At 35.6% G+C, this 14,338-nt stretch overlaps 3 protein-coding genes across 3 annotated transcripts; 2 read left to right on the top strand and 1 right to left on the bottom strand.

Annotated features, from left to right (window-relative positions):
* Nucleotides 1-638: 638 nt before the first annotated feature.
* LOC149734646 (small ribosomal subunit protein uS15m-like) lies at nt 639-4,843 on the bottom strand. The gene is made up of 6 exons (XM_089879901.1): nt 4,685-4,843; nt 3,914-4,097; nt 3,175-3,329; nt 1,611-1,672; nt 1,236-1,354; nt 639-1,152 (listed from the first exon to the last, which is right to left on the bottom strand). The coding sequence occupies exons 1-6, from the start codon at nt 4,737-4,739 to the stop codon at nt 975-977; spliced, it is 753 nt and encodes a 250-aa protein (XP_089736027.1). The 5' UTR covers nt 4,740-4,843; the 3' UTR covers nt 639-974.
* A 131-nt stretch (nt 4,844-4,974) lies between these two features.
* LOC149734645 (zinc phosphodiesterase ELAC protein 1-like) lies at nt 4,975-6,905 on the top strand. The gene has a single exon (XM_089879899.1). It carries the CDS (start codon nt 5,457-5,459, stop codon nt 6,606-6,608), a length of 1,152 nt encoding a protein of 383 aa, XP_089736025.1. The 5' UTR covers nt 4,975-5,456; the 3' UTR covers nt 6,609-6,905.
* Nucleotides 6,906-6,935: 30 nt separating this feature from the next.
* Nucleotides 6,936-12,643, top strand: LOC149734644 (85/88 kDa calcium-independent phospholipase A2-like). Its single transcript, XM_089879886.1, has 4 exons — nt 6,936-8,956; nt 9,324-9,458; nt 9,878-10,639; nt 12,560-12,643. The coding sequence occupies exons 1-3, from the start codon at nt 6,936-6,938 to the stop codon at nt 10,041-10,043; spliced, it is 2,322 nt and encodes a 773-aa protein (XP_089736012.1). The 3' UTR covers nt 10,044-10,639; nt 12,560-12,643.
* Nucleotides 12,644-14,338: the final 1,695 nt, after the last annotated feature.

Genomic DNA, 14,338 nt, shown 5'->3' with positions numbered 1-14,338 from the left:
GAAAATTTTGAAATATTTTAAACGAAAAAAAACAGGATGTAGCGACAAAACAATTATTGTTAAAACACGCTTACAGGTTAAAACATATTTACATTTAGTTGAAAGAAAATAAGCGTGATCGCTACACCTTATCTGTTTTATCCAATATGCAATGTATTTTAAGTTACAGGGCATTTTTGTGATAACAACTGGAGTTGCCTTGAAGCTTGTTACTCTTTGTACGGTTTGCTAAGGCCTTTATATTCATTTTATAAACTTTTTATTAATCTAAATACTTTTTATGATTTTTTTTATAGCACAAGTTAACATACTGGTGCCTTTGCATTTGGATCCTCTAACTGTTTGTGACACACACAAATTGTTTTGTGGAATTTTCACAACATAAAATACATTGCCAAGCTTTAGTAAGTTAAATTTTCCATACTATGTATGCTTAATGACACACCAGTTCCTACATCACCCAGTTTAAAAAGCCTTGTTCTAACAACCGACATTTTCTCACAACATAAAATACATTGCCAAGCTTTAGTAAGTTAAATTTTCCATACTATGTATGCTTAATGACACACCAGTTCCTACATCGCCCAGTTTAAGAAGCCTTGTTCTAACAACCGACATTTTAAAACATGACACCCCACTTCAAACAAATTTATTTTTATTCACATTTATTTGTAAACAGAAGACAGGATTTTTATACCCAGCGCATTGTTAAAAATAGCCACATATTTCTAGTTTGATAAAAAAAAAACAATATAGAGGGGTGGGGAAGACGGGACACCTTAATATCCAGATTCTATTTTAAACAATTAACGAGGGTCTTTAGGGGTCGTGATGATACGGTTTTATAATTCTTTGAATGTTCTATGTTTACTACCAAATGGGACGAGAAAATGGATTGAAATGGTGTCCCATCTTCCCCACCCTACTGTATATTGAGTTTAAAATCATATCACGCTGTTGCAACTTTGTCTTTTTCATTTATCAACTGTTCTTTGTTCTTTAAGATGTTGCTTCAATTCAGAGAGTTGTCTTTTCCGTTCCTCTTCCTCAAATTTGACTCTCCTGCTCTCGGCGAATGCTCTGATCCTCATGTCCGTCACTTTATCAATGAGCTCAGATCTGATCCTTGTCTCCAGTGGAGGCAGTTTATGTCTTGAAGAGAAATAAATATATTAGACATATAGGCACCAAAACCTAAAGAAAAATGTGAAAGTTATCCCCCTTTTTAAACTTACTTAATTTTAAATAATTTCAAAACTTTAGTGTACGTTTCAAATCGATATAAATGGAGGAAATCAAGAAGGTCATTTCTTCTTTCAACCATCTTTTTCACAGCTCCAGGTAGTTTTTTGTCCTAAATAAAAGATTGCAGAAAAATTAAAAATATTCTGTAAAAAATGGGGCCCTACACTTATAGAATAGTATCTGCTAATACATGTACAAATTAATTTAAACTTTAAAAATATATATTAAAAAATTATAACTTTAAAAAAATATATAATATATATATATATTTAAAAATTAGGTACAATTTATGAAAAACAGGTTAAACCAATGATTTATTTTAGTGTAAATTAAATCATTGAAAAAAAATAGGATTGTACAATTACCTGTCTAAATATTCTGACATAATGCTCTTGAATGGTTCGTATGTGCACTGTCAGTTGTGCAACTGTTAAAAAGTATTTATTAAAATATTTAAACTAAAATAAACAGACCTGACCAGTACGAAACATTGGTTTATAATAAAATATACGTAAAAATTATTATGCCAGAAAATTTGTTTTAAAAAAATATCATTTGTTAAAATCATGCTATGGATAAAAAACAATTAAGGAAAAGAATTAATTAAGAAATACGGCTGCTAAATACAAACATAAATATATATACTGTTTGTAAGGTATAACAGTACCGCCTTTTATATTGAAAAAGTGTTGTACTTGTGTTTAACAATAAGTGTGCTATAATTATAACGACTGTCGTTCTTCCGTTACTACCAGCTTTTGTAAGTTTTACTGATTTTCAATTTCGTTACAAAAGAGACAAAAGTCGTTTACTCATTCATACTGCGTACCCTAAGCCAAAGTTAGTATAGACCAAGTTAGGAAACGGCGCTCGTGTCCGCCATTACGGAGCCCACAGAGCGTGAATCGCCTATACAAATGCATGGTCGGCATGTGTTCATTTAGTTCTTGTAAGCGATACAAAGCTAAAAAACACGTATAGCGGTTGTTTTAACATATAAAATATAATTTCTAATATAAATCTTGTTATATAATATTAAATCTAGGATTTAATGTGGAGTAAATTAGTATTTTGACTGGTTTTCGGCGTACAGTGTGGTTTAACAGGGTACTTTACGTTGGCGATTAAGACTAGCAGCAATCAGCTTAGTTTACATAATAATATATGATCATACCTACGAACCTACAGAGCCATTCTTTACTACATTTATTATCCAACATTGGTGGACATGCAGCTCCAAACTGCTTAAGTACTAGCAGATAAGGTGTTCGCGTTTTCCGATTTCATAAAGACCCGGAACGCAGAAAAGGTAGCTTACTAATTCAAGCAAAGGAACAAAAATAGTAACTCAGTATTGTTTTCCTCAATGTCACTTCGATATTAGGCAAATTTTACACAGATACCTTAAGTTTCGTTGCCGGGTATACGCGTTGAGTTTGTGAGCCAAAAAGTAAAATCACGGCAATTTACATGCAAAACTGCAGCTAGATACACCAGTTTATGGTAATGTTATGCGTTTTTATATTTTAAACACGTTCTTTTATGTTTTTGGTTAGTAAACTTGATATTTTCTGTTTTTTTACTCTTGAATCAATTGAGTGTTCAATAAAAGTTGATTATTTTTGTGAGGTTTATTATTGTGATAAGGTATAACATTAGTAGAAAGCCATTTTTACGCGCAGAAGTGCTTGGTTTTTAAAAAATCGCAATATTTAAACGAAAAACAGCACCCAGCAATGATAAAATGCTATGCCGTGGGCTCCGTAATGGTGGCGACTATGACGTCATAGACGCGAGACAGTGGATAACAAGACTCGTTGTTTTACAATCCGTTTCCTAACTTGGTCTATACTAACTTTGCCCTAAGCCAGGTTTCCGAAATTTTCTGTACGCTAATGTACCGAGTATATACATACACTAAAATAATACCTTGCATTTCTGGTGAATCAAAATCATTAGGATGTCTTTGCAGATGTTTCCCATATTCTAATACTTTTGCTTTTTCCAAGTCTTTTTGATTTCCAAATTCAAGGGATAATACTTTTAACACTCGTGCATCCGTGCTTTTACCAGATTTTTCAGATCTAGTTTAATATTTCGTTAATTTATTTAATAATTGTATTAATACTGTCGCAGTTTAGGGTTTAGCTTATAAAGCTTATAAATTAAATCATTAGCCTTTAGTTTAATATCAGTAATTTATTTGATGTATTTATGGGCTACCCCAATTTATATGATGTAACAGACAACAGTGTCACCATAAATCAGTGGTTTTACGTTTTAGCCTCTAAACCAGAGGTTACTAAGTTCAAGGCTTGATAATGCTACTATTGTTGGCATGTGTGTCCTTGGGTAGGACAATTACCAGTAATTTTACCAACCCAGTGGCTAAAATGGTTGTTCAAATTATCATCACCACAGAACAATCACCCACAAACGTACAAACATATGTGGTAACTTAGTTTTTCATTTATTGTTTAACTTTAAAAGAAATTCATTTTAGAAACTGTCCAGCTGTAATAACTTTTTTTTCCAAATTTACCCAAAAAATTTTAAATAAATTTCACACAAATTTTAGCACTTACTTTTCTAACAATGACATGCTTTTCAGCTCAACTCGTAGTTCCATAAAACTCAAAATAAATTCTACACGAATTTTAGCACTTACTCTTCTAGTAATGGCATGCCTTTTAGCTCAACACGTGGCTGTTTCTTATCCAAGGCATCAAACTGACTCCATTCCAGTCTCTCTGGAGGCACGGGCATCGGTTTATGGCCGCCGCGCATTCTTCCTCTTTTTCGAGAACTTTTCATTCGAGTTTGCATCACGTGACAACTTGGTTGAACACAATCTTGTAAAAAAGGAAAAAATGAATGAATAAAGTTGCTTTATCATCGCGTAGTAGGAAAACGCATGTGGTTTTAAAAGAATGTTCTGTTTTATACACCTCGTGCCAGCTGATGGGTTAACATGTATGTAACTTTATGGACTGATTTTTTTGTACGGCTGACAATTTAGACAACCCATTAGTTACCACTGGTTTAAAGCAATTAGGATCAATTTTCTTGCCCTACCACACTTACACCCACAATTAATGGTACCTGTGATCTGTACCCTCTGGGTAGGAGGCAGGTCTAACCAGTGCCTGTACGCTGGACATTATTTTTACTATTAAGTGCCATGGCACAGTTAAAAGATTTATAGAGCATCTGTCTTTTAACTAGATAACACAGGGTTCAAGGCTTGATGCTGCTACCCTGAGACAAGTATGCAGACACTTAACGGTCATTACTTATAATTGGTTATCCAAATTTTCATCCATAAAACACTCGTGTTATTACCTTGCCCCGCCACGCAAGAATAAATAAGTGAAATTCATTTTATTTATTTAGTACGCCTATACACGGTGTTTAGCAATAAATGATTATACTAACTTACCCTTAATGCGCATATTTTGCATTGTGGATATCAAAAACCGTTGTAACTTGATCATATTTATCTCAAGTTTTAACTAAACGATACAATTCCACATCAGAGTGTAGAATCCATATTGTATATAAATGCCATGTGAATGTTTTAAAAAACTTTTTCGTTTTCTCTCTCGTTTTTTAAATGAGAGTATGGAAGAAAAAAGGTAAGTTTATAGAAAAACGGAGTATGGAAAGCTGTATTGGAGAACACACCAACATACATCCAACTTCAAATTCAGTTGTTAACATTTTTAAATTGAAAAATAAATCACAATTTATACATACTTTCTAGGTTTGTACACAAATATATAATACCAAAAGCGTGTAATTTTGAAAACGTTTTTATCATAGTTGTACAATGGGGTATTCCCCATTTGAAAAACGTTTTTCATTAAACAACCTGAAAGTTTTAAGTAGTACCAACATTTTGCAGTGTCACCAGTTCGTAGTAAACTATATGTCGGTCTAAGGCGTGGCTACATTGTGGTTTTACGCTATGACTTTAGGCTTTTTGGAGATTTATTCGTGTATATATAGTTTAAAAATGCGGTTATAAAACTATGCAAATAACTTTTGTTGTGTAACTGTTTAAAGTAAAGCTGTTAGATGTATCAGTTTAAACATGTTTGCAATAACATAACACATTGATTTTTAAAGAAAACATTCATGTGAAAAATATTTGAATCAGAATCGTGAGATGTGCATTTTATTCAAATAAACCTTCACAAGTTTTTTAGGAAATGGACGTAGCGTTTTTGGGCACCGGTTCTGGATATCCTACCCCATGTCGTGGGGCTTCAGCGCTTGCTATACGCTACGAGGGGGATGTGTGGTTGATAGATTGTGGTGAAGGAACCCAAACTCAAATCATGAAACTAAAAACCATTCGGCCCGGCCAAATTTCTAAAATTTTTATCACCCATTTACACGGAGATCATATGTTTGGCCTTCCTGGGTTGTTATGTACTATTTCTATGGCGTTAAAACCAACAGAAGACGGGAATTTGGACACAATTTTTTCAGAGAAAATGGTCTCAAACCTTAAATTGGTAGAAATATATGGGCCACTTGGGTTGCGTCGCTTTTTAAGGGAAGCATTAAATCTTTCTAGGTCAGTTTTAACATTTAAGTATGTTGTGCATGAGATTGTGCCCAACCGTATACAGTATGATGGGTGGAAGCCTGGAGATCCAGATTGGAATATGTGGGATCCAGAACACACAGCAAAAGGGTGTCTTCATTTTTGTGAAGAGGGTTTTGGGCGCGCTATTTTTTATGATGAAGTTATGAAGTGTTGGCCTCTGTGCTCTAATAAAAATATGACTGTAGTTGCTGGTGGGTTGAAACATAGGATTCCCAGCTTTGGGTTTGTTTTTACGGAGTGCGACAAGCCTGGGAAACTAAATAATGCAAAATTAATCGAATATGGGGTACCTAAAGGGCCCTTATTTGGGAGGATTAAAAATGGTGAAGAAATTACTTTAGAAGATGGACGCATTTTAAAACCAGAAGATTTTGTTGGGCCTGTACAGTCTGGAAAAAAGGTGGCTGTTTTACAAGATACATGCGATTCATTGCATATGAGGGGAATTTGCAATAACTGTACTTTGTTAATACATGAAGCTACTAATGAGAATTGCCAGCAAGACCGCTGTATTGCAAATGGGCATTCTACACCCGCAATGGTTGCACAATTTGCAAATGCAATTGGAGCCCAAAAAATAGTTTTAACTCATGTAAGTCAAAGATATAAACATCCTCTTACGCACGATGTTGAACCAGATGACCAAACTACTGAAATTTTGGAAACTGAGACTAGAACTGACTTTTCAGGCCCAGTAATTGCAGCTTATGATGGCTTAGTTGTCAATGTAAACAAAAAGGTGTTTTAAAAAATGGATTAGAAAAATTGATTTATGTATATCTGTTTATTGAGTATAGTATGATGGGTATTTATATACATATTCAATCAGATAAATTTCTTTTTCTTTACCAATTCTTTTATACTAGGTCCATTTATATGCACGTTATACAAACGAAAAATGAATTTCCCTTGTAATGTTTATAAACTTATTAGTTCCAACTTCCAATGTTTATATATGACCACTTTCGGTCAATCAAAAATAGCACACCTGCTTAAAAACTCAGTTTATTTATATATAAAACCTCTCTTTTTGCTGTATTCAAAGGCATAAGTGTAGAGCATAACTGGATCAAAAATGGCGTACTTTCTGGAAAAAATTACAGGATTAATATCAGATCCATATTCTGTAAAGCAGATCCCTGATATGGGAGAATACCAGAGATCAAATATGGCCGACTCCCATGGCATACTTGCACTACACAAAGTGAACCAATATTTTGATTTGGTTCTGTTCCCTGATTCTAAAGCAAGCCAGCGATTAATTTTCAGGCTGTTCCATTTACCACTATCCAAGAAAAAAGAAGCACTTTCTGTGTTCGAGAAATATAAAGAAAAATTGCTGCCTATTTTACAATCTACTGAAAAAGAATTTTCGGTATCAATAATTTCTAAGCTGTGCAACATGATTCGAAATAATAATATTCGCTCGCCAATGCATATAGTGGTGGAAGCAGGGTTAAGTGATGTTAAAATGAAAGAGGGCCCAATGAACCAATGGTTAAACAGTCAGTCCTGTGAAAATCATTCCACACCCTTAAACCTTGCTTGTGAGCTGAAACTTAAACTGGTTGTAGAAAAATTGGTTGAAGCAGGTGCAGTTCTGAACAAAGCAGATGATTATGGAAACAATCCGTTTCATATTGCTGTTTCAATGGATTTAAAAGAGATATTACAGATTCTGTGCACGGTAGAATCTGGTGTGGCTGTAAATACTTTAAATAAAGAAGAAATGACACCGTTACATATTGCTTGCAGGGCGAAAAAATTACACCTTTGTAAAATATTACTTCAAAATAAAGCTGATCCATTTGTGGTGGGAAAATTAGGCCTTCCGATACATTATGCTTTAAAGTACAGTTCCAATGAGATTGTGGAATTGTTGCTGAAAGATTACCCATCTCTTGTTACAATGGAATGTGCTCAACATGGTGGGTTACCATTACATTGGTGCAAGTCTCAAGATGCGGTTAATCTTCTTTTGGAGTACAAGTCGCCAGTTGAGGTCCGGAGCTGGGCTATGCATCTTCCACTTCATGTCATGGTGATTAGAGGGAGATTGGAAGCAGCAGTGGTTCTCATTCTTGCTGATGCAGATGTGAATGGTAAAGGGCAGAATGGTAATACAGCTTTGCACTTGGCTGTGAGCGGGGACCATGTTATGCTTGTTAAAATGCTGCTGCTTTTTGGGGCAAGCTGCCTGCTTGAGAATGACTTTGGAGAAACACCAGGGCTACTTGCTATGAGGAGTATGAAGCAAAATAAAGATACTATCATGGACATGTTGTCTTGTATGGGCGGCCTTCTGCATAAAACTCCTACGCCTACTGTGAACAATGATAAGGCTACATTTCAGAATAGAAACTCACAAAATTTTGATCGAAAATTAAAAGTTCTTTGCCTAGATGGTGGTGGTGTACGCGGCCTTGTGTTGTCCCAAATATTAATGGCAATTGAGCGCGAGACTGGGAAGCAATGCCGAGATTTATTTGACTGGATATCAGGTACTAGTACTGGTGGGTTTCTCGCTATGGCTCTGCTGATGGGCAAAAGTGCAATTGAGGCGCAACGACTGTATTTTCGGTTTAAAGATAAAGTTTTTGTCGGATCAAGACCATACAACTCAGAACCTATGGAGGATTTCTTAAAAAAGGAGTTTGGAGAAGACACGACTATGGAATCTTTGCAGCATGGTCCAAGACTGTTGATCACTGCTGCCTTAGCTGATCGTAAACCAATTCATTTGCATTTGTTTCGAAACTACAGCTTGACTGACCCTATTTCAAAAAGTTCAAAGACTAAATCTTTTTCGAAAAAGTTGAGTGATGCGGAAATGAAGAAATTGACATGTGATGCGACTTCGTCGCTCAAACAACTGCTTTGGGAGGCCGCAAGAAGCAGTGGTGCAGCACCCACCTATTTTCGCCCCATGGGTCCATATTTAGATGGGGGGTTAGTTGCAAATAACCCAACGCTTGATACATTGACAGAAATACACAAATATAACAAGGAGCTTGTTCGAACAGGTGCTGGAGATTATAAAAAAATTGGATTGGTTTTGTCAATTGGAACGGGGCAAATGAAAACAACAACAGCCAGGTATAGTATTACTTTAAATAATTATTGTTAAGTTACCATAATAATTACTTTTTATTTGTCTCTTCGATTACGGTAGCGAAGATTTAGAAATATTTTAAAGAAAAGACAGGATATAGTGACAAAACAACAGTTGTTAAATCACGCTTACAGTTAAAAACATATTTACATTTAGTTGGAATAAAATAAGCATGGTCGCTACACCTAGATTTAATGTAACTTGCTTATTACGGGTGATTATTTTTTATATATGAATCAAGGCTGATATTTTAAACACCCCATCAGTAACCACTGGGTTGAAGCAATTGTCGTTAAGTGTCTTTCCCAACCACTTTGCCAGGCGCCAAATTGACATTTATTCTTTATTCAGATCCCTGGATTTAAACTGGTCAAGCAGCCCAATAGCCTTGATGAACACGGCATTGGCTGGATCTGAGTTGGCTCAAATGATGGTTGATGTATGTTGTCAAAGCAATGATTATGTTGTAGAAAGGGCCAAGGCCTGGTAAGATTCTTACCACCCTAAGATTATGCTTTAATTTATACCATAGTACAGACAGGTGCTTCTCATTCTTTAGATTGTACAATATTATCTGGCGCAATGGTTTAAGCGCTCACTCTAAACCAGAGGTAACTGGTGCGAGGCTCGGTATTGTCACCATTCTGGGTGTACCGTGTGTTTTTCTTTGGGCAAAAATTCAAATAGTAATCACTCATGGGCTTCATGCTTGGTAAAATCGCCAGCTATGCTTAAGTTACATATACTAACTCGTAACGAGTCATAAGTGGACATAAGGTGTATGAAATAAAACACCTGTGGTATAATGACTGTCCTTGCTTGCCTTAAAAGTATAAATCTGAATAATTTTTATTCCTAAAATACATATAGTTGTTATTTGTGTTAATAATATGTATTCACTCCAGGTGTGAAACTATGGATGCAAGTTACTTTAGACTTAACCCATTTATGGAAGATGAGGTACAACTCAATGAAACAAATGATGAAATACTTCTTAACTTATTATGGGATACACAGGTGTATCTGCAAGAAAACAAGCATCTTATTGAAGAGATAGTTGCTTTACTTTGAATTACACTGTCAAACTTTAATTTTTATTTCTTACAAAAGTTTCTGTTACGCATTTCTCTAACCTTTATTACATAATGTTTAAAGTTTAACAACATAATCAAACCTCATTTTTAGTTTATATTAATTACACTTTGTGATGCATTTTTATTTTTCACAGTCCGTCAACTGGAGCTTATTCATTTTTATTTGTTTGTACTTTATTTAACCACTGTTTTACAAACGTCAATTCAATTTTTGGAAATATTTCTCTGTTTTGCTGTGTATGGAAATCCAGATTCTATGGTAGTGTGTTATTTTCATTTAAAAATTGTTAATTTCATTTTGAATGCAATATGTACAGAGTATTTTTACATGGGTTTTGTTTGGATAGCATGTACACCATAATTACAGCATTTTTTCTGGGAAAAGCTTTGGCTTCCACTGGTTTGCTGATTACAGATCTTTGAGGTAATTTAGTGTTTTAAAAGAATGTTTTTTTGTAATTAAATATGATTGCAAACATAACATAAGTGATATGATTTGTTTCGAAAACAAAGGCTGTTTATACCAAAGTTGTTGCCTTAACTAAAATGTGCTTTTGGTAGTAAAGCCAGAAGGTTGTAGCGGTTGATTGTGCTCTAGCACAGATTTAATAATATAAAGATAGCTAAATTTAACACTAATGCATAAAGATTGAATATAAAGCAACGTTGTATAGCGATAACAAAAGCATGACAGGAATGGAATGCAGTTTCGCTGCTTTCGTAACATCTACTTTCCCGTCATTCTAATCGTGATAATAAAACAATTACCCAGTTGTGTGTATGCCAGGCGAGGCAATTGCCACATGCCAATGATTTATTGTTTTGCTACACGTGTTTTTCGTTATATAAACCTTTCACTTTCCTGAACTGGAGGCAGTACGGGGCTTGCAATACCCTGCTGTTCTCACTTTGTCTCTAAGCTCGATGGCGCACTTTCACCGTACAATAAACTGAGATGTGCCGTACAAGTGTCATACATCGGTGTGCAATGCGTTGCGGAGTCGGATAGCGCGTGCGTCGGGGCAGGATGGAACAGCGTCGTCGCGAGGCTTCGGAGCGCGATCCCGCAACTTCAACATTAGCCGCCCCCCACAATTGGTGAACCGCTGGACACAATCCTTCCGATGGCAACTGCAGTCAACGGTGAATCTTTTTCTGTTTATCTATACTTTATGCATATTGTGAGCTGACCACTCACAGGGTTTCACTAGTCTATGTGGCCCGAATACTATATACTTTATTACTGTTGAAGTAGGGTCCGACAAAGACCTCCAACTAGCATAACCGTTGAGTTGTTATATGTGCTTTATACTTTATTACTGTTGAAGTGAGTCTGACTAAGACCCCAACAAGCATAACCGTTGAGATGGGTAAAATAATGTTTTCCCCCAACGAGTGATGGCAAAATGCCCTCTTATACCTATTTTTTAGGCTTATTGTGAGTTAATACACTCGCAGGGTTTCATTAATGTTATGGCCCGAATGTCTATTTCTTCTTTGGTCTTATATTTGTATGCATATTGTGAGTTAGCACACTCACAGGGATTCAGCTGCCTATACCTGAACCACTACCTTACAGTAAATTGTTCGCTTGTTACTGCAGAAGCCATTTGTCGTTTAAAACCCAGTTTTATCTCTACCTATCTTACCCGCTCGTTATTGTATTTGAATATTCAATCTCTATGGCATTAGTATTTTCTCTCCAATTTGTTTTTCAGACAATCTGCTGCTCGAGTACTGATACTCTACTGATACCCTGCACGACACTGCGAAAGCGTGAGCGAAATTTGATCAAATGTCCTCATCTATGCCTAGTCTAGTCTGCTCAGCACAAGAAGTTGCGAATCTTGCAACAAGTCTACCGTCGTGAACCTGTCAAGTAGCGACAAAACAATTTCAAGATGAGGAACAAATGAACAATACTCGCGATTGCGGACGTATATGAAACCATTCTGTGTGGTGTGGGCGTATTTGTAGCGGTTGATTGTGCTCTAGCACAGATTTAATAATATAAAAATAGCTAAATTTAACACTAATGCATAAAGATTGAATATAAAGCAACGTTGTATAGCGATAACAAAAGCATGACAGGAATGGAATGCAGTTTCGCTGCTTTCGTAACATCTACTTTCCCGTCATTCTAATCGTGATAATAAAACAATTACCCAGTTGTGTGTATGCCAGGCGAGGCAATTGCCACATGCCAATGATTTATTGTTTTGCTACACGTGTTTTTCGTTATATAAACCTTTCACTTTCCTGAACTGGAGGCAGTACGGGGCTTGCAATACCCTGCTGTTCTCACTTTGTCTCTAAGCTCGATGGCGCACTTTCACCGTACAATAAACTGAGATGTGCCGTACAAGTGTCATACATCGGTGTGCAATGCGTTGCGGAGTCGGATAGCGCGTGCGTCGGGGCAGGATGGAACAGCGTCGTCGCGAGGCTTCGGAGCGCGATCCCGCAACTTCAACATTAGCCGCCCCCCACAAGGTCGTTTTTTCTAAATTGAATGCCGTTGTCACCTAAGTTCCATATTTCCTAATCGTGTTTTTGACAATAAAATAATTCTGTAAATATACTTTGTTTACTAGCAAATGGGGCGGAAAATAGAATGAAAAGCGTCCTATCTTTTTCCCACCCTACTATATTCTGCGTAACGTCAACGACACACAACGGCGCTACGCGATTATTTACGTAATCGTTTGTCAATTCTCTTCGTGACTTTAGTTGCGTCCGGTTCTTATACGTGTGTATAGGTTTAGGGCGGTCGTGCCTTGATTTCGGTTTACTGTAATGCAGAACGGCAGACAGTTTGCAAGTCTGAGGAAGTTTAATAGCACAAACAACTGCATTATTTTTTTATTTTCATTTTGTTTAGTGTGTCTTTTATTAAAAGAAAAGATTAAACCTAAAAAGGTTTGTAATTTCATTTGTTTAAAAAAGCCTGATTTCTCTTGGCTTTTAAATAATTAAAAAGCTGCACAGCCTAAGTTAGTAAAGGGAAAATGAAATGTCTGCTGCCGTACGTATTGGTCATTTTGTAACTGGGCCTATTTGTTTTTTTCCTTTTTTTAAAATTTACTTTTAAGATGTTCTATGGTATATACATGCTTTTAGGCCATTTTCATATAAGATTCTGTTGTGTGGGCAAATCTAATTTACACTTTGACCTGCATTCCTAGATGCTCTATTTGCCTAAGAAATGTTACATTGATTATTGGTGATAATGTATTTTATTGCACATTTTGTCTGTTGTTAAAAGTCTGCTCGTCACACTCAAAACAATTCCTCATTGAAAGAAATAATATCTGTAAAAAAAAAACTTGTATAATAGGCAATAGTATAATTGAAAGTTGGTTTTGAAAGTTTAATTTGTGAATGTGCAGACAGATTTTTGCTTATACTAGCATACAGATTCTCAAAAAAGTGGGTAGATTTGTTTGGAAAATCAACAAATTATGTCGATTTCATGATAATTTTTTTATATTCTGTCATGGCTATTTTTTTGTAGCACACATTATTTTTAACCTAGGTTTTTCTTGCCTTGTCTGAACATACTGTGGGTAAAATCCGGTGGAAAGTTTAATTTATAATGTTAAATGTACCTAAGAATGCCCCAGTCTGCGGAGTATGACAGGTGCACGAGCGACTGCCAATCTTTTTTACAAACTTTTGGTTATGCATGCCATAGTTTGTCCCACGCTCGCCAATTAATTGAACAATGAAAAATATGTATTAAATTAAATAGGGTTTCCTAACCTGGCACACCGATTTTTAATGATAGCACGTGCAGACTGGCCACTGCCTATATTTGCTATACCAAATATTAAACTTCCGTTCTTTAAGTGGTGTACTGTAGTACTTGAATTACCATTAAACGTAGGTGCTCTAATTAAATTACATCCTGTGTTGTCCAATCTGATATATAATATAGGCCAATAAAAACATAATAGGTATAGCACTTAACCTGCCTACATAAAGTATTCGCATGGTATGGATTTTAAATTAGGTAAAGTTAAGTTATAGTATATCTGTCTAGTGCTTCATGTAAGTAAATTGTGCAAGATTTTAAGCCTTTAGGTATCTGCCAGATTGAAAAGCTTGTTTTTGTGGTGTCAGGGCAATATTTTTTTTTCCTATGACTTAGTCTAAACAATAGACTTAAAAAAAACTGCACTAACTTGAGGGGTTAGTCTATAACTTAGAATACATAGCAGGTAGATTCTTTAGCACTAAGTAGCTACTATATTATTATTTAGTCTTTATAAT

Source organism: Ciona robusta, chromosome 6 (genome assembly GCF_009617815.1).
Source record: "Ciona robusta chromosome 6, ASM961781v2".
In the NCBI taxonomy this organism is placed as follows: domain Eukaryota; kingdom Metazoa; phylum Chordata; class Ascidiacea; order Phlebobranchia; family Cionidae; genus Ciona; species Ciona robusta.
The sequence above is the reverse complement of the archived record's forward strand: the minus strand, read 5'-3'. Positions and strand labels throughout refer to the sequence as shown.